General features: G+C 50.2%; 1 protein-coding gene across 3 annotated transcripts in view; it reads right to left on the bottom strand.

The window, feature by feature from the left end:
- SCAF4 (SR-related CTD associated factor 4) overlaps positions 1 to 18,963 on the bottom strand; it is a 428,510-nt gene that overhangs the window by 254,243 nt on the left and 155,304 nt on the right. For all 3 annotated transcript variants that reach the window (XM_029603599.1, XM_029603600.1, XM_029603601.1), the window contains one exon: positions 7,278 to 7,427. In XM_029603599.1, coding sequence (XP_029459459.1) covers positions 7,278 to 7,427 — 150 coding nt within the window. The remainder of the gene's footprint in view (positions 1 to 7,277; positions 7,428 to 18,963) is intronic.

Here is an 18,963-nt window from a genome sequence, read left to right as displayed (position 1 = left end):
CCCCCTTTTTTTTTTTTTTTTAATAAACTTTAATCAAAAGTTAGAACAGAAACACTTCCCTGTACTGAAGGGTTGCAGCAGGCTCCGCTTTCTCTTCTGGAGGAGAAGGAACTGACTCCATCAGCTTTCAGCCTTCGGCAGCGAAAGAACTGAGCAAAACTAAGGATCCCCAACCCCCTGTTCGTTCACCTCAAGACCAGGAGGGATGGCTCCACCAGGACCTACCAACCTCCTGGGATGTATTCCCCAACTTCTCCTGTCTTTTTTTTTTTTTTTTTTAAACTAAGCGCAGACTACAGGTTTTGCACCTCTACCATCTGCTGGAGACAGAGAAATACTGAGGGACTGCAGGTGGCACAATAGATTATAATGACACTGTCAGTAAACCTTTTGTGTTTCCATCTGCTGGAAGGGAGGCAAAACTCAGGCATCTGGAGTGATCTGGGTATGTACAGGGAACAGTAGTTGCTTTCTTCTCATATGCTTTACAAAAAGCCAATGTCAACTAATTTTGACTGTAAAGAAATCAGTTTTGATGATAGACCCAAGTAAATGGAGAAATTACTTATCTAATAATTTTGTTTTCCTTAGTGTAGACAGTTGGACTCAAGACCAATGGGTTATGCTCCCCTGCCACCAAATGAAGACAGTCAGGTTGCAAGGTTGACATCACCGTACATATATACCCCAGCAATGATCTCAGCTCTCCAGTATTCTCTTCAAAAGCCACCATGGACATACTAGTGAAAGGACTTAATTGAAAATTTGACTAAAAATATGATTAAAAACAGATAATCGTAACTGTACTCAACCAACCATAAACACTGAACTCCAGTAAGAATATAGATACCTTAACCTAGGGACTGGATGAACACTTACACTTTATTCATTGGATTCAAGGCCCATTCCACAGGAGGGCCCATGGCACAGAACTTGGGCAGCCGAAGGTCGGATGCTGAGTCTATCTGTCTACAATAAGGAAAACAAAATTATCCGGTAAGTAATTTCTCCATTTCCTAGCATGGAGCCAGATGGACTCAGGACCAATGGTATGTACAAAAGCTACTCCCGATCAGGGCAAGAGACTGCCCGCGGTCCGGTCAACACCGCCCATGCAAAGGTTGCTTCCTCTTGGGCCTATACGTCCAGGCGATAAAATCTGGAGAAAGTGTGCAAGGAGGTCCACGTCACCACCCAGCAAATATTGATGGGAGACAGCAGTCTAACCTCCACCCATAAGACCACTTGAGCTCTAGCTTTTCAGCCTCCACACAGACTCCTGTGATCACCTCCTTAATCCAGCAAGCTATGGTAATCCACGAAGCTGGTCTGCCCTGCTTCCTTCCGCCATGAAGGACAAACAGGCACTCCATCTTTCGGACCAGTTCTGAGACTTCCAGATACCGCACTAAAAGCCTCTTGACATCCAAATGACGAAGGAGCAGATATTCCTCCGCGTCCTTGAGTTTATCTAGGGATGGCAATGAAATGGACTGGTTCACATGAAACTCCACGACTACCTTGGGTAAGAAAGTCAGAACACTACATAGCTGCAACGCCCCTGGAGTCATTCGGAGGAAAGGCTACCGGTTGGAGAAATGCCTGTAGTTCAGAGATGCGACGTGCTGAGCATATAACTACCAGGAACACCATTTTCAAAGTCAATAAACGCAAGGAAAGACTGCGCAATGACCGAAAGGATCTGCCAAAATTCCAGCACTAAATTAAAAGGGTCCAGAAGGGGATCTGGCAACCGCACAAAGGTGCTTCACTCCCTTCAGAAAAAGAGCCACATCCAGATGAGCTGATAGGGAGAACCCATTCACTTTACCCCTGTAACAGGAGAGCGCCGCTACATGCATCTTCAAGGAGTTAAGGGCCAAAATTCCAGAATAAGTGGAATTTTGGCTACTGAGGGGAGACGCCGTATTCCTCGCACCAGGCCTCAAATACTCTCCAGACCAGCACACACATTAGGGACATGGAGGAACTTCCAAGCTTGGAGTAAGGTGATAATTACAGACGCAGAATATCCCCACTTCTTCAGGCGAGCTCTCTCAAGGGCCAGTCCATAAGACTGGATCGAGTCGGATCCTCGTGAAGGACCAGTCCCCTGCTATAACAGGGAAGGAGGTGCAGGGGGTTCTCTACCAGGAGCCTCCACATGTCCGCATACCATGGACGCCTGGGCCAATCTGGAGCTACTAGCAGAGTTAGACCCCTGAGTTGCTCGATTCTGCGAATAACCCTGCCTAGCAGGGGCCATGGAGGGAAGGCATATAGCGACACTTCTTCTGGCTAGATTTGAATGAGTGCGTCAACTCCCAGGGACCATGGATCTCTTCTGCGACTGAAGAATCTAGGAACCTTCGCAATGTGGGATGCAGGCAGCAGATCAATTGACAGGAGGCCCCAACAATCTACTATCGTTGAAACACTTTGGCCGACAATTCCTACTCTCCTGGATCCAGACACTCCCTGCTTAGAAAGTATGCTCTGACGTTGTATTTTGTATTTTTCTGTAATGGGGGGGGGGCTGAGATCATCTGTAGATGTACTCCTGCCCACTCCATAAGGAGGTCTATCTCCTGTGATACTTGCTGGCTCTTGGTTCCTCCATAGCAATTGATGTAGACCATTATCGTTGCATTGTCCAACATCATGTGGACCGCCTGACCCTGGAGTCTATGGCTTAACTGTAAACATGCCAATCTGACTACCCAGACTTCCAGGCGATTGATGTTCCAGAGGGCCTCCTTCTGTCCAACATCTCTGGGCCATCAGTTCCTGACAGTGGGCTCCCCAGCCCTGGAGACTTGCATCTGTTGTGAGAACCAGTCAGTTTGTTGAGGACAGGGGGACACCCCTGCTCAGATGAGCTTCATGCAACCACTACTATAGGTGACAGCAGACTCCTCCTCAGTAAGTGGAGATGAGCCGAATAGTCTTGAGACTGTGGATTCCAATGTGAGAGCAATAAGCGTTGAAGAGGATGCATGTGTGCCCTCGCCGATGACACTATTTCCAGGGTTGCTGCCATCAAACCAAGAAATTGAAGATAGCTCCACATCATTGGGCATACAGTGTTCACCAACCGATGCACCTGGTATGTCAACTTCTGTATCCATATGGGCAAAAGAAAGACCTTGCCCCATCTGGTGTCGAACCAAAAGTCCCAGATACGCCAAGGACTGGGAAAGCTTGAGGCTGCTCTTGGAAAAGTTTACTACCCAACCGAGTTCCTGTAACAAGGAGATCACCTTGCTGGTCACCAGGAGGCTCTCTTCCACTGACCTGGCCCAGATCAGCCAATCGTCCCAATTATGATTACACCAGGATCCCATCTTTTTTCAACGCTGCTGCCATGTCCACCATAATCTTGGGAAAGGTTCTGGGGCAGTGGGCTAAGCTGAAGGGCAACACCCAAAACTGATGACTACCCAGCACCGCAAAGTGTAGGAAACGGTGATCCTGTCAGATTGGAATATGTAGATAGACCTCTGATAGGTCCAAGGAGGTTAGCAACTCTCCCGGCTGTACAGTCAATCATCACAGAGTGCAAGGTTTCCATGCAAAAATGATTCACTCGCAGGTGATGGTTGACGCTCTTGAGGTCCAGGATTGGGGAAAAGGAACTTTCCTTCTTGGGTACAACGAAATAGATGGAATAATGCCCCGTATTTTCCTGGGGTGTAGATACTGGGATCACAGCCCTCATCCTCAGGAGTCTTAGAAGTGTAATTTCCATTGCCTGATTCTTGTGCTGGGAGTGGCAGGGAGACCCCATGAATACGCCTGAGGAGTGCTGTGGAATTCCAGTGCATATCCTTCTCGTATGACTTCCAGTACCCATTTGTCTGAAGTAATCTTATTTATTTATTTATTTATATACAGACATTTGATCTCATTGAGATATCACACCGGTTTACATTCAGGTACTGTAGGTATTTCTCTATCCCCAGAGGGCTTACAATCTAAGTTTTGTAACTGAGGCAATGGTAAAGTATCTTGGACCCACCGTTGGCAAAAGAGAGACAGGCAACCCCCTATCTCCGCATCCCAAAGGTGGGTTGGTAAAATCTCATTGGGGGGTTTCGGGACGAGTCTGAACTGAACCTGCCCCTCTCCTGGGCTGCCAGGTACGAAAGGGCTGGGACATCCCAAGGGGGTCGAGACCTCTGAAATGTCAAATTTCTGTAGGGGCAAAAACGCTGGGAACCCCTGAACAACCCCTCATAGGTGAGGGGCGCTGTAGTTGCCTATCATCTTCCGGTAACCAGGGAACTGGAGATTCACCCCATTTTCTGGCCAGATTTTCCAACTCGCTCCCGATTAGGAGTGATCCTTTAAAGGGCATCTTTTTAAGATTAGCTTTGGGGGTTGCGTGAGCTGACCAGTTCCACAACTATAGCTGTTGTCTGACCCGCCTTAGAGGCCACTCCACTGGCCAAAGTATAGACTAAATCAGAGCCTGTGTCTGCTAAAAGATGGCCACGGGTTCAATAACCACTCTGGAATTCACCTCCGAGTCATCAATCTCCTGAGAGAGAAGCAGACACAAATGAACCACCAGAGCGCAACAAGAAGCAATCTGTAAAGTCATTGCTACAGTGTCAAAGGCTTGTTTAAGGATACACTCATTCTAGCTATCATGCGCATCTTATAAGGCTGCTCCTCCCTCTACTGGGATAGTTGTTCGCTTAGAGATGGCACAGACCAGTGCAACCACTTTAGGGAAATGCAAACATTCTCTTTCCGCCAGGACTAGAGGGTATGGAGCTTCCAATGACTTGCCCTCTTTAAAACTTGCTTCTGGGGCATCCCAGATCAATCAACTCCTGGATGGCGTCCATCACTGGAAAGTAGCAGGTGGCTTTCCACAGGGAAATCAGAATGGGATTCTTTTTTGGTTCCATCATAGAATCCACCCCAGGAACTCCCAGAGTCTTCAGACTCTGGGAAACCAGGGCTGGCAATTTGTCTCTATGAAAGAACCATAACTTGGCAAGATACAGTTCCAACCCAGGGGGACTTCTCCATCTTCCAAGGAATCAGGATCCTCCTCTTTGTCTGTGTCATCTGGGTCCCTGCCAGGGATACCCCTGGTAAGGCGAGGTATACCTCGGGGTCTGCCGATAGAAATGGGAAAGGGAGGGGACACTGGCTGAAGTTCCATCCGGACAGGGGCAAGTGAGGCAGTACACTGAGCCTGTACAAAGGCTGTAGCCCCTGGAAAAACTAACCAGGTCCATGCCTAATCCAGAGGCACTTCCATAGATGAGCAGTCAAGGAGATACTGAGATCTGGCGTACTTCCAGTTAAGGCAGTGACCACCCCTTCATCCAAATGGGAGAAGCCTGGCTTAGCAAAAACGAGGAGTCCAATTCTCCCTGGGCTTCCTCACAGTGCAGACATAAGTTGAAGTCCAGGTTGACTGTGACGCTCTAATATGGCAAGCATTGCAGAGAGCAAGGCGCTTGGGTTTCATAATTGGCGGAGTCATTGGCAGCAGTAGTTGTGCACTGTCGGCTCGCGTTTAAAAATGTATGCGTACAAATTTTGAGTGTCTGGGCGGGGCGCACGCACAGCCTGTGCGCACAGCTTTTGCTGTACCACGTACTTTAAAGGATGTGCACAGATACACGCCTGATGTTACGTGCATAACGTATGTGCAGAGCCAATGCACTGCGCATACTGACATCCTATTGAGGGCAATATGACACGCACACAAACGCTCGCAAGATGGTACTGCCGTGGCCTGTCACGCGGTGTGCCGATCAAGTGTACAGAGGGGACTAGCCCACGGGGGGGCTGCTCAACCCAGAAGCCCAATTCCCCTTACCCCCAATGGAAGCGGGAATGACAACGGTACGGCACGCTGAGCACAGAGACCAAGGGAAGACCTACCAAAACTCCCTGTAATCATCTCTGAACCAGGAGGTAAATCTTCCTTGTTCTTACATGGGTTCAGCGCTTACCGGCTGAGTACAGAGACTGTCTCCGGCAGTGGGGAGAGAGGGCTTTGGCTGTCACCGCCATGCTCTGCTTCTTGCACCCGCTGCCTTGCAGCAAAATCCACACCAGGAACCGGCTACCAGACCAAGGCACACCTCTGAGGGATCTCAGAAATCGCCTCAGGAATTCTCAACTGGGGAAAGAACCTTTAGGTATCACCGCAGGAGAGTGGGGCTCAATTTTCTTCAATTTAGAATGTAGAATTTCTCCTTCTAAAAAGTACAGCAATCCCCATACGGAGAGGTACATCCACCATCTCTGCTGGAGATGGAGAATACTGGAGAGCTGAGGTCACTGCTGGGGTATACGTACGGTGACGTTAGCTTTGCAATCTGTGTCTCCATCTGCTGGCAGGGGAGCATAACTCATTGGTCCTGAGTCTATCTGGCTACACGTTAGTAAAACAAACATATGAAACACGTGAAGGAAGAAGCACCATCTTCACAAGCTGATTTCATTAAATTTCCAAGGTCACCCTTCTTTTGGTGGGGCCAACAAGATTGCTCAGGTAAATTTCTCAGATTCATATGGGCTGGAAACCATGGTACATATATTAAAACTGATGAAGGAAGGAAGAGATGGCCAGCGCTAACTCTCTTTCATCAGCCCAAGTTACCCAGATATTGACTCATGATGCAGGCAGGGGTCAATGGCCCACTGTAAACCCGTCTAGGAAAAACTGTTCATTGTAAAATCATCAGGGCCCAGGTATTCCTACTTCTACAAGCAAATTCAGGTCCAGTGAAGAGTAAAGAAGATACTGAGCTTGGAATGAGTGTTCATGTGGAGCTGCTACTTCTTTGTGAGCCACTTTTACTTACTGACTAGATAATTTGGCCAAAATTTGAGCCCCTGCTATCCTGAATACAAGCACAACTGTCTTTTTTTTTTTTTTTTTAAGCAGTCCTAAAGTAACAAAGACAGATACTTTACAAGAGCTAAAGAGAAAGATCTAAATGATACTATTTGTTTTAAATACCAAATGTATTATCTAATTATCTTTACATAGTAGGGTTACGTCTAGTAAGAAAAAAAACCCAACAGGATGTTTTCACAGCAGTTCAGAACTCCTCTAAGGGCATCATCTTCTATTCAAGTTTTGCTATTCAGCTGCACACAGGGCACCAATAGTCTAGGAAATAACCAATAAATGCATCCAGCAGTTAGGCATCACCAGGGTCTGAATGTTCATTCAAGTTTACTATGAAAATTGGATCTCATTGGCTTTCACTGAATATACCAAAAAACTATCAGATGCCTACCTTATCAAAAGCCATTATTTGCTCTGGTGGTTGTGATGTGGTACTCTTCAATTGAGCAGTTATAGCTTGAACTTGAGCTAACATGTTGTCGTCAAGCACTGGAGACGGGGGCTTGGGTGGCTGCTGAAAAGTCTGAAGAATCTGTTGTAGCTTAAAATGAAAGAGATCAACATTCATAATTGCTTCCAGAAAGACCACCATTCACTGATAATGAATTAGTAAAACACTAAAATGTGTTCATTTTATTTATAGTCCACTTTCAGGCACTTCAAAGTGTTATGGCAAAATACTTGAGAAGAGAAGCAACTGGTTTACATTACTTGCTAGCTTTTAAAACTGCATCTAGCCTTCACTATTTTCAACAGAACCAGTCATTTTGAATGGTTAGGTGCCATCACCACTGGGGGCCATTTACTTTTGTTCATTTCACAGCTATTTCTAACATTACTGCTCCTACCCCCACAATGCAGCAGGATTTTATGGTAAATCTGTTTTTATTTTTTAAAAAGCATAAAATAATGAACATTACAAAGTAAATATCTGATTACATACAACATATTTTTTGTAAAACTCTTATGTTCATTTTTCTCTTCCTAGTCCATTTAACTCTTATCCCTCCTCCCAAAACCACCCCTCCATTCCATTCCTCCCTCCCTCCCTGCACCAATGGGGTTCTTAAATTTATTCAGTCCTTATTGAAGTACATTAAAGTGGCTAGTTTGAAAGAAAGCCAAAGCTACTTACTTGTAAGCAAGTGTTCTCAGAGGACAACAGGATGCATGTCCTCACAAGTAGATGATGTCAGACTGACAGAGCCGCCGATCTGAGACCATGACTTCACAGCTTCTAGAGCTTTCAAAAGCTTTACTGAGCATGTGCAGGATTGTCCTGCTTCAAGGGCATCACACAGGGGACACTGAGTTCTGTTAGCTACATAAAAAGAAGTCAACTTCTAGGGAAGACAGGTGGCTTCTGTGAGGAATTACATTCTGCTATCCTTTGAGAATACCTGCTACAGGCAAGCAACTTTTGCGTTCTCAGAGGACAAGCAAGACGTTCATCCTCGCAAGTGGGGAATCCCTAGCTACCGGTTGCCAATTGAGAACACAATATAGAGTGCCATCAAGCACTATGTTTTTGTTGGAAAAAGACCATTTTCCAAAAAAATGTTTTCTTTACAGCAGCAACTTAGAAATTGGGAAATTTAGTCTAATTGGCTAATTTTCTTTCCTTGAGTCCTGCCAGACCGGTCAAATTGGTTTATGCTTCCCTACCAACAGATGGAGACAGAGAACATCACCCTTTATAAGGTCCTGTGCTTACATCAGTCTCCCAGTATTTGTCATAAAAAACTAAATATGTAATCTCCTCTACTGTCATCACATTAACAGACCACCACCACAATTAGTGCAATCCTGTAGAGTGAAGAACAAAACCACCAGACAGTCTGCAAGAGTCCTAGACTGGTCAGGCAGAACTCAAGGAAAGGAAATTAGCAGGTAACACTAAACTTCTCCTTTCTTTTTGTCCCACCAAGCTAGTCTAGTCCAGATGAATGGAATATACCAAAGCCATCACTCAGACTGGGTGGGAAACTGCCAGCCCTGTTCTCAATATGCCTGAAGGAAAGGGGGGAGGGGGGAAGAGACAAAATACCAGATTGAAAATCAGCAAAGGCAGTGGATTATGAGACAAAGGGACAATAAAGAAATAAGATGTGTGTAAAAAGTATATGCTGGTAGAGCTTGAGCAATAATAAAAATAATTAATATATCTAAAAATAAATAAACTTGTAAAAACAGGCACATAAAAATATATAAATATGTAGATTTAGGAGTGCAATAGGACAATTAATACATAAGTAAAAGCCATAAATTAAAACATTAAAAGAGTATAAAGCAGAGATGTTTAACTGTAACAGGTGTTCTCCTAGGACAGCAGGATGTTAGTCCTCACACATGGGTGACATCATCAGATGGAGCCTGGCATGGAAAACTTCTGCCAAAGTTTCTAGAACTTTGACTGGCACACCGAGCAAGACCAGCATGCCACTATCTGCGTAGCCATGCAGGGTCCCCCTTCAGTCTCGTTACAGAGACTCACACAGTTAGTCCAAGAGCTTCAGGATGGAATAGGTAAACAGGTCCATCCCGTGCTGCTCACACCAGACAGCAAACCTTCTCCACGTCAGGCTGTATGACTTTCTAGTCAAAGGCTTCCTGGAGGCAATCACAACTTGAGATACCACGCCAGACAACGCCAAGGGCTGCAAGATTAGCCTTTCAACATCCAGGTCGTTAGCGACAATGCCCTGAGGTTGGGATGGCGCAGCCTGCCCCGATCCTGTGTGACTTAGTTTGGGGAGGTCCCCAGACTGATCAAGTTCCGGACAGAGAGGTCCTGCAGGAGCAGGAACCAAACCTGCCACGGCCGATAGGGGGCTATGAGTATTATGATTCCCCCATCCTGCCGGAGCTTCAGGTGCATCTTCATCACCAGCGGAAGCAGAGGATACCCTTTGTGCCAATGGCAGGCAAAGGCTTCGAGGCCGGTTTGCCCTCCTCCAGTAAAGGTAGCAAAAAGACTCCACTTTGTTTTGCAGGGGGGGCAAACAGATCCACATCTGGGATGCCCCAATGACAGAAGATTGTGTTCGCTACCACCGGATCCAGGGATCATTCGTGAGGCCAATAGACTGTCCGCCACCTCGTTCTCTGTCCCCGCCAGGTACACTGCTCCAAGTAATATACCCTGAGAATGGGCCAAAGAACAAATCTGAACCACCTCTTGGCACAGGAGGAACGACCCCGTGCCCCCGTTTGTTGATGTATCACATTGCCACCTGATTGTTGGTCTGGATTAGGACTGATTTGGTCACCAAGTGATCCTGGAACGCCGACAGACCGTAATGGATCGCTCGGAGTTCCAAAAAGTTGATTTGGTACTGATCTTTCTGAACCGACCACAGGCCCTGTGTGTGGAGCCCCTCCACATAGGCACCCCAACCCAGTGTAGATGCATCAGTGGTGAGAACAACATGGAAGGACAGGGATTGGAAGAGGACCCATTGCTCCAAATTGGCCAGGTCCTCCCCACAGGACAAGGAGGTCTGAAGTGGTGGCATGACACATACGTACACTGAGGTCCTCAGAGGCTTGCTACCACTGGGACCACAGGGTCCACTGCACCCCGCGCATGTGGGCAAAGGGTGTGACATGGACCATGTCCACCAAATGACCCAGAAGGTGGAGCATGAGGTGGACAGTGATCCGCTGGCTTCGGCACAACGAGCCCACCAGAGCTACCAGAATGAGTGCAAGGATGCAGGGCTGACATGCCTTGGCCTCTGCCTCGTCCAGGCGAGCGCAGATAAAATTCAGGCGCATCGATGGGGTCAAATGGGATTTCGGGTAGTTGATGACAGACCCGAGAGATTCCAACACCTGAATGGTCAAGCACAGAGACCGAAGTGTTCTCTCTTGAGAAGCGCTCTTGATCAGTCATCCAAGTAGGAGAACACTTGTGCCTCCAGATGGCGCAGGTGCGCTCCCATCGGTGCCAGACATTTGGTGAAGACACGAGGTGAGGCCAAACAGCAGCACCCTGTATTGAAAATGGCTGGTGCCCATTAGGAAGCGGAGATATCTCCGGTGACAGTGGGAGATCTCAATGTGCGCGTATGCATCTTTGAGATCAAGGGAGCAGAGCTAGTCCCCCCCTCTGCAAGAGAGGGATCAGAGTGCAGAGAGAGACCACCTTGAACTTTTCTCTTTTGAGAAAACAGTTTAAAGCTCTCAGGTCTAGGATAGGGTGGAGTCCCCCAGTCCTCTTGGGGTTCAGGAAATATCGAAAGTAAAATCCCGTTTCCTGCTGCCGCAAGGAACAGGCTCGACCGCCATGGTCTGTTTGAGGACAGGAGCATCCCTGGGCACACTCAGGAAGTTTAAACGATACCCTCGGCAAATGATGGAGAGGACCCACCAGTGCAAGCTAATCACTAGCCAGCAATCCAGAAAGAACCGCAGACAGCCTCCTACTGGAGGGTCCAGTGCCAAGGGCATGGTGACTGACTTGCGCTCCCTTGCTCCCACCCAAAACCCAGTAAGCGGGGCTCGGCTAAGGTGCTGGCTGAGGCCTAGGGACCCGCTGCTGTTTAGAGCGGCCCCTAGAGGACACACGCTGAGAACGTTCACGGGAACCAGAGGGTAATACTTCCTCTGATGGTAGAAAGACCTACAGGCCCCCCTTGCCTCACCGACCTTCTGGCAGAGGAGAGGGCGTCCGAGGCACTAGCCAAAAGATGCTGGAGGGTTTCATGATGATCTTTTATCTGAGCCATAGTATCCTCAAAAAGGTTATCCCTATACAAGGGAGGTCCACCAGTTTCTCCTGGACCTCCGGCCGGAGATCTGAAGCTCTGAGCCAGGCCAACCTGTGGGATCTGATGCCTGCTGCAGCCACGTGAGCTGACGTCTCAAAAATGTCATAAGTGGAATGAACCTCGTGCTTCCCACACTCAAAGCCTTGCTGGACCAGCTCCAGGAACGCATCCTGCTGCTGTTGAGGGAGGCATTCCGCCAACTCCTGAACCCGCTTACAGAGGTTCTGAGAATGTTGGGCCATATACAGCTGGTAGGAGGTGATACGGGCTATTAACATTGCCCCATGGAACACCTTTCTACCCAGAGCATCCCATTCCCTATGTTCCCGACCTTGGGGCGTGGAAGCATGTCCAGAAGCATTTGGCTATCTCGAGAGAAGACTCCGTTACCACAGACTGGTGGGGGATCTGGTGTGGCTCAAAACCCAGCGATTTCTGTACAAGGCAGACAGCGTCAGCCTTCCTGTTAACCGGTGACACGGAAACAGAATGTTCCCAGATGCATAGGAGCAACTCCTTGAAGATCTCATGCACGGGAACAGCTACCACCTCTTTTGGTGCATCCACAAACCGGAGAACCTCCAGCATGTGGCATCCTCTTCCGTCAAGAGCTGGAAGGGAATGGATTCTGCCATGGAGCGGAATCCATTCCGCTCCATGGTCCTCTGGTGGAGACCGGCGCTGCTCCTCCGGAGGGGACGGTTCTGAGAGGACATCCTTGGAGACATCAGAGGAAGACTAGGAAGTATCGCTCCCCCCCCCCCCCCCCCCCGGGGTCATACGAAGCCTCCTCCTCACTGTAATCCCTGGGCGAGGTCAGTGAGGGACGCTGAGGCCCCCAAGGACCCTGGCACCGGAGCTGGGGGTGGCAGCTGAGGTGCCAGAGGCCCCGATGGCCCTGGGAGCACCGAGCCTTCTTTCTTGGAAGAGCCAGCAATGGTTATCGCCCCAGAGGGGGGAGGTAACAATGGCTGCCGGGGCATCGAAGGGCCCTCAGGCACCGGCTGCATAGGGAGTATGCCCTGCAGGACATCGAAGAGCTCCAGCAGCGGTGCTAGGATCGAGGGAATAGGCTCCGGCAGTGGCGGCAACGATGGGACTGGCTGTTCGATACCCCTAAGGGCTTGGAGCACTGCCAACTGAACCCTGCGATCCAGCTCCTCCTCGAAGGTCACCGTAGGTAAGGTGAGTGGAGGAAGAGCAGGTGCCACCAAATCGCCCTCAAAACGAGGGGGATCGATGCCTGGCACCAATATGGGCATTGGTGGGGAGCGCCTCAGATTCCTGGGCTCGATCGAGGGCGAAGCCTCATCTCCGCGGGCCATCTTCGGGGGCAACACAGCCAATCCCAGTGCCTTCCCGGAACTGGTGCCATGCGCCGATGGCGGCCAGTGACTGTGCTTCCTCAATCTCCCACGGTGCTCAGCCCGGTCTTTCCCTGGCGCAGAGGAGGGCGAGAAATCCGAAGTCCTGGAACCCAACACAGACAGCGGTCAATCCCTAGCGCCCCTCTCTGGAGGGGGACCCTGGGGGCAGGGGGGGGGGTGGACATCAATGGCTCGACCCCATGGCATTGATGTGCCGGACACTGCATGGACGGCCCCAATTTCCTGGATCCAAAAATTTTCATTTTATTCAAACGCGCCTGACAACCTTTCAGGCTCATTTGGTCGCAGAACTGGCAACCACAGACGTCGTGAGATGCCCCCAGGCAAAGAAATCAAACTTCATGTGGATCAGTCAAAGATATGGTCCGCAGGCACTGGGGACCACTGATGAAAACCGGAGGAAGCCATGGTTCAAGGCTGGCAAGCAGTCGGTGCAGAGCAAACACAGAATCCAAAACCCCCAGAACAGACCGCAAAGAAAGCGCAGTTGCTTACCTCTAACAGGTGTTCTCCTAGGACATTAGGATATTAGCCCTCACAAGCGGGTGACATCATCCGATGGAGCCTGGCACTGAAAACCTTTGTCAAAGTTTCTAGAAGCTTTGACCAGCACACTGAGCATGCCCCACATGCAGCTATCCATGCGTCCACACAAGGTCCCCCTTCAGTCTTGTAAGAGAAAAAAATACGAGCGAAAAAATAAAACGAACCGATCTCAATGGGGAGGCAGGCAGGATTCCTGAGGACCAACATCCTGCTGTCCTAAGAGAACACCTGTTACAGATAAGCAAGTGCGCATTCTCCTAGGATAAGCAGGTTAGTAGTCCTCACATGTGAGTGAATACCAAGCTCCAGACTGTCCCCATTAGCAGGTGAGACCAACAGCGACCGAACACGATGCCAACAGGCACAACTGTGGCGCTGGAGGTCGGTAGGGGACTGTTCCCCCAGAGGCATGAGCAGGAAGAGTTGGTTCAGGTCTGGAACAGGTTGTGCAGGACAGATTGACCAAAGGCACTATTCTGACACCCATCCTTGTCCAAGAAGTAATGAGCTGCAAACGTGAGGAGAACTCCAGGTTGCGGCTCAGCAAATTTCGACAGGGACTGCGTGGCAAATGAGCCACCGAAGTTGGCATAGCCCGCATAGAGTGAGTCTTTACTTTGCTGGCTAGCGGAAGGCCTGCTGCGCATAGCAGAAGGCGATGCAGTCCGCCAGCCAGTTAGACAAGGTCTGTTTTCCCACTGCTGCTCCCAGCCTATTGGTATCAAAGGAGCAGTTTGGAAGGGAAGTCCCTTCTTCAAGTTGGAGAGGTCTTCCAACCAGATAGACACACCTGCAGAGGTTCCGTGACTGTGGCGGATCTCTCAAGGTCTTGGGAGGCTTGACACCATTGTAACCGCAAGGTCCACTGAGCCCTCAGCACACACAGGCGAGTGAGAAGGGTGACATGGATGGAAGCCGCCATGTGGCCCAGCAAATGGAGCAGTAGGTGGGCAGGTACCAGCCAGCTGTTGCAGACACGGGCTGCCAGTGAGGCGAGGGCGAGAGCCCGATCCCTGGGCAGAAATGGTTTTGCCTGCGATGTGTCTAATCTGGCCCCAATGAAGTCCAGCTGAGGAGAAGGACCTTGGGGTCGTTGATAAACCCCAAGGTCTGTAGCATCTGCACTGTCAGGGTAAGAGCGCTCACGGCCCCCTTTGTGGGAGTTGCTCTTGACCAACCAATCATCTAGGTACGAGAAAACATGCACCACCCGACGTCTGAGGTAGGCTGCCACCACTGCCAGGCATTTGGTGAAGATGCGGGGGAAAAGAGGCCAACCTGAAAGGCACCACCCTGTACTGGTAATGGGTGTTCCCCACCACAAAGCAGAGATACTTTCTATAGTCAGGGAAAATGGCTAGGTGAGCGCAAGTCTCCTTGAGGTCGAGGGAGCAAAGCCAGTCTCCTCTTTTGAGGATGAGAATCAGTGTGCCTAAAGAGACCATCTTGAACTTTTCTTTTGCAAGAAATTTGTTGAACGCCCTGAGGTCGAGGATGGGGTGCAAGTTGCCATTCCTTTCCAGAATGAGGACGTACTCAAAACAGAACCCTCGGCCCTTTTGGGGGCAAAGGTACGGCTCTACTGCGCCTGCTACAAGAAGGGCAGAGTGTTCTGTTTGAAGTATGACCTGCTGGGCGAATGCACCTCACGATGGACATGGTGGGAGAGGTCTCTGGAGGCTGGCTGAAGTTTAGACGACACCCCCGACGAATGATGGCGAGGACCCAATGGTCCGACATGACCGTCTCCCAGCGATGGGCGAAGCCGAGGAGCCTGCCTCCCACTAGGGGATCAGGCGTCAGGGGTACACCCAACTGACTTTTGCTCCTTCACCATCAGTCAAAAGCCCATAGCCGGGGCTTGCGTGGGCAGGCGACCCCTGGAGCTGGTGCACGGTGGACAAGCCCGAGAGGCCAGAGGATAATATTTCCTGGCCAAGGACGTGGCATCCGAGGCCAGGCGGAATGCTGCTGAAGGGTGTCATGGTGGTCCTTCAATTGCGCTACTGCATCCTGGACCTTATCCCCAATGAGGTTTTCACCTGTGCAGGGGAGGTCAGCGAGTCTTTCCTGTACCTCTGGATGGAGGTCAGAAGCTCTGAGCCAGGCCATTCTCCAGGCGCTGATATCTACCACAGCCACACGGGCTGCTGTCTCAAATACATCATAGGTGGAATGCACCTCATGCTTGCCAGCCTCTAGACCCAGTAGGATGATGGCCAAGAGAGCCTCCTGCTGCTGCTGAGGCAAGCCTTCTGCAAGGTCCTGGACCCGTTTTCAGAGGTTTTGATTGTACTGGGTCATGTATAGCTGGTAGACGGCAATACGGGTGTCCAGTATAGCGCCCTGGAAGACTTTCCTACCCAGAGAATCAGGCTCCCAATGCTTTCGCCCGGGAGGGGCAGAGGCATGGGTGCGGGAGCAGTGGGCCTTTTTCAGAGTGGACTCCACAACCACTGACTGGTGGGGGGAAGTGCCGCTTCTCAAATCCCACGGTTTGTTGCACCAAATAGGTGGCATCAGCCTGTTGACTGGGCAGATAGAAATGGGATGTTCCTACATCTGGAGGAGGAGGTCCTTGAAGATGTCGTGGATGGGAACCGCCATGATCTCTTTAGGAGCATCGACAAACTGGAGTACTTCCAGGATCTTATGCCGTGCATCCTCCTCCGTGAGCAACTGAAAGGGAATGGCTTTCGCCATGGAGCTGACAAACTCCACAAAGGACAAATCCTCGGGGGCAACAGGCACCGTGTTCCTCCGGTGGGGAGGGCTACAAGAGGGGGTCATCCGAATACTTTGAGGACGACTCTGTGGAATCAACTCTCCAGGGGTCAAAAGGCCCTTCTCCTCTTCACTAGGGCAGCGAGATGCGGGCGAGGCCAGTGAGGGGTATCGGTCCTGGGCTCTGAAGGCTTTGGAGGATGCAAGGGCACCAGAGGGATCGGCGGTTCTCCTGGCATCGAGGGAACCAGAGACCATAGGAGGCCAGAAGAACCCGGCAGTGGCATGGGTAACCGTGGTCTGGGGAACACTGTACCGGCCGTATCTTCCTCCTCCTCGGACCCAAGAAACAAGATTGATCCGGTGAGGGGCATCTGTGACCGCTAGGGAACCAAAGGCCCCTTGGGCATTGGCTGCATCGGGAGGTCACCCAGAAGGACATCCAAATGCTCCAGCAGAGGTGGTAGAATCAACTGCAGAGGTTCGTGCACCGGTATGGGGGCCAGCAGCACTGGCAACTCAACACTCTGAAGTGCCTTGAACACCGCAGACTGCACCCTGCAGTCCAGCTCCTCCTGAAAGTCCGATGTAGCCAGGACTGAGGGAGGGGTCGAGGCATCACTGGCTCTTCCTCGGGTCTCCGAGGTGCTCCCTCGACCTCAAGGAGGCTTACGCTCACCTAGCCAATTTCCCTGACTACAGAAAGTATCTCCACTTTGTGGTGGGAAACACCCATTACCAGTACAGGATGCTGCCTTTTGGGTTGGCCTCTTTCCCCCGCGTCTTCACCAAATGCCTGGCAGTGGTGGCAGCCTACATCAGACTTCGGGTGGTGCATGTTTTCTCGTACTTAGATGACTGGTTGGTCAAGAGCGATTCCCACGAAGGGGGCCCTGAGCACTCTTGCCCTAACAGTGCAGATGCTACAGACCTTGGGATTTATCACCGACCCCTAGTCCCACCTCTGTCCATCTTCTCCGATATCGGTGCGGAATGCCTGGGACTCTCTCCAGGGTCATCAGAGGATGGAATCTCCGATGGCCAGTGTTGTTTCGGTGGCGGCCTGGCAACCACTGGTGCTGTGCCAAAGCCGTGTGTTGTCGGCAACCGGTGGCAATGCTTGCGGGACTTCCCACGGAGCTTGGCCTGGTCTTTCCCCAGCACCAAGGAGGCAGAGGACCCCAATGTCCTGGAGAGCAGTGAAATGACCAAGGATCTATCACAGTTCCCGCGATCCTTTGAAGGCCCAGCAAAAGGAATGGCAAGAGGGTGCATATCAAGCGACTCCCTGCAACCTCTTGGAGTCTATGGCTCTGACACAGGCATAGATAGAAGGAGCAGACTTGTAACGACCGAAAAGTTTCTCCATTTTATTGAGGCTCGCCCGACGACCTTTGAGGGTCATCTGGTCACACAGATGCCATCCGCGGACGTCATGCGACATCACCAGAGGATGCAAACCTCATGTGGGTCCGTGATAGACATGGTCCGCAGGCACTGACAAAAACCGGTCAACACCATGAAAAACACCCGGCGTGTAGTCGGGAACTGACCGCAAAGTTGGGAAAAAAGTAAAATAACCTGCCATCCCGAGGAGGCACCAACCGTGAAGGGGGGACCAGAAGAGGAAAATGGGAAGAGAGACCCGAAAACTGTCAAGAAAAACAATAAAGAGGAAGAGCTCCACGGACCGCGAGGCAACTGTACTGCAGAAAAAAAGAGACTGAAGGGGGACCTCGCATGGACTCGCAAATAGCGGCAAGCTGGGCATGCTCAGTGTGCTCGTCAAAGCTTCTAGAAACTTTGACAAAAGTTTTCCGTGCCGGGCTCCATCGGATGATGTCACCCACACATGAGAACCACCATCCTGCTTGTCCTAGAAGGTGGTAAAAAGTTTACCACGCTGTCCTACTAACTTGGGGGGGGGGGGGGGGGGGGCGGGGGAGGTAGACCTCGGGTGCAGATGTGAAGGAAAAACCACAAAAGGCCAGAAGAAAGCTGAAAAAACAGAAAAGAGCTCCACAAACCGCGAGGCAACAGCACCACAGAGACTGAAGGGGAACCCCGCGTGGCTGCACAAATAGTGGCATGCTGGGCATGTTCAGTGTGCCAGTCAAAGTTCTAGAAAATTTGACAGAATTTTTCCATGCTGGGCTCCACCTGATGGAGGACTACGATCCTGCTTGTCGTAGGAGAAGATATTCTATACACAAAGCTGTATACAAACATCCAAAGGGACCTGAGCCAACAAGGCGTCCTCTCTGTCTCAAAGTCCAGGTGGTAGTGTCAGTGAAGGAGTGCAAAGAGGTCCAGGTAGCTGCCCTGCAAATCTTCACTGGAGACACTAGCCAACATTATGCCTCAGTGAGGTATGAGCCCAGCTGAAAGACCTCTGAGAAACAGTTAAACCTCTAGCAATATCTACTAAACCAACAGATTCCTTAAAAACATGGAAGCCACCTCCTTCTTCCACTGTCTACTGAAAAGGACAAACAAATGGTCAGACCTTCTAAAGGGATTAGACACCTTTAAAAATCATAGAAGAATCCTAGAAACACCCAACAGGTGTAAATCCTTAAACAATCCCCTCAGGAGATTCCTTCTTGAAGAAAGGGAGGAAAAACATCTGTTTGAGATGAAATAGTGA

The sequence above is a fragment of the Rhinatrema bivittatum genome, chromosome 5, assembly GCF_901001135.1.
Source record: "Rhinatrema bivittatum chromosome 5, aRhiBiv1.1, whole genome shotgun sequence".
Classification (NCBI taxonomy): domain Eukaryota; kingdom Metazoa; phylum Chordata; class Amphibia; order Gymnophiona; family Rhinatrematidae; genus Rhinatrema; species Rhinatrema bivittatum.
Note: the sequence above shows the minus strand (reverse complement) of the source record. Positions and strands in the feature narration are given on the sequence as shown.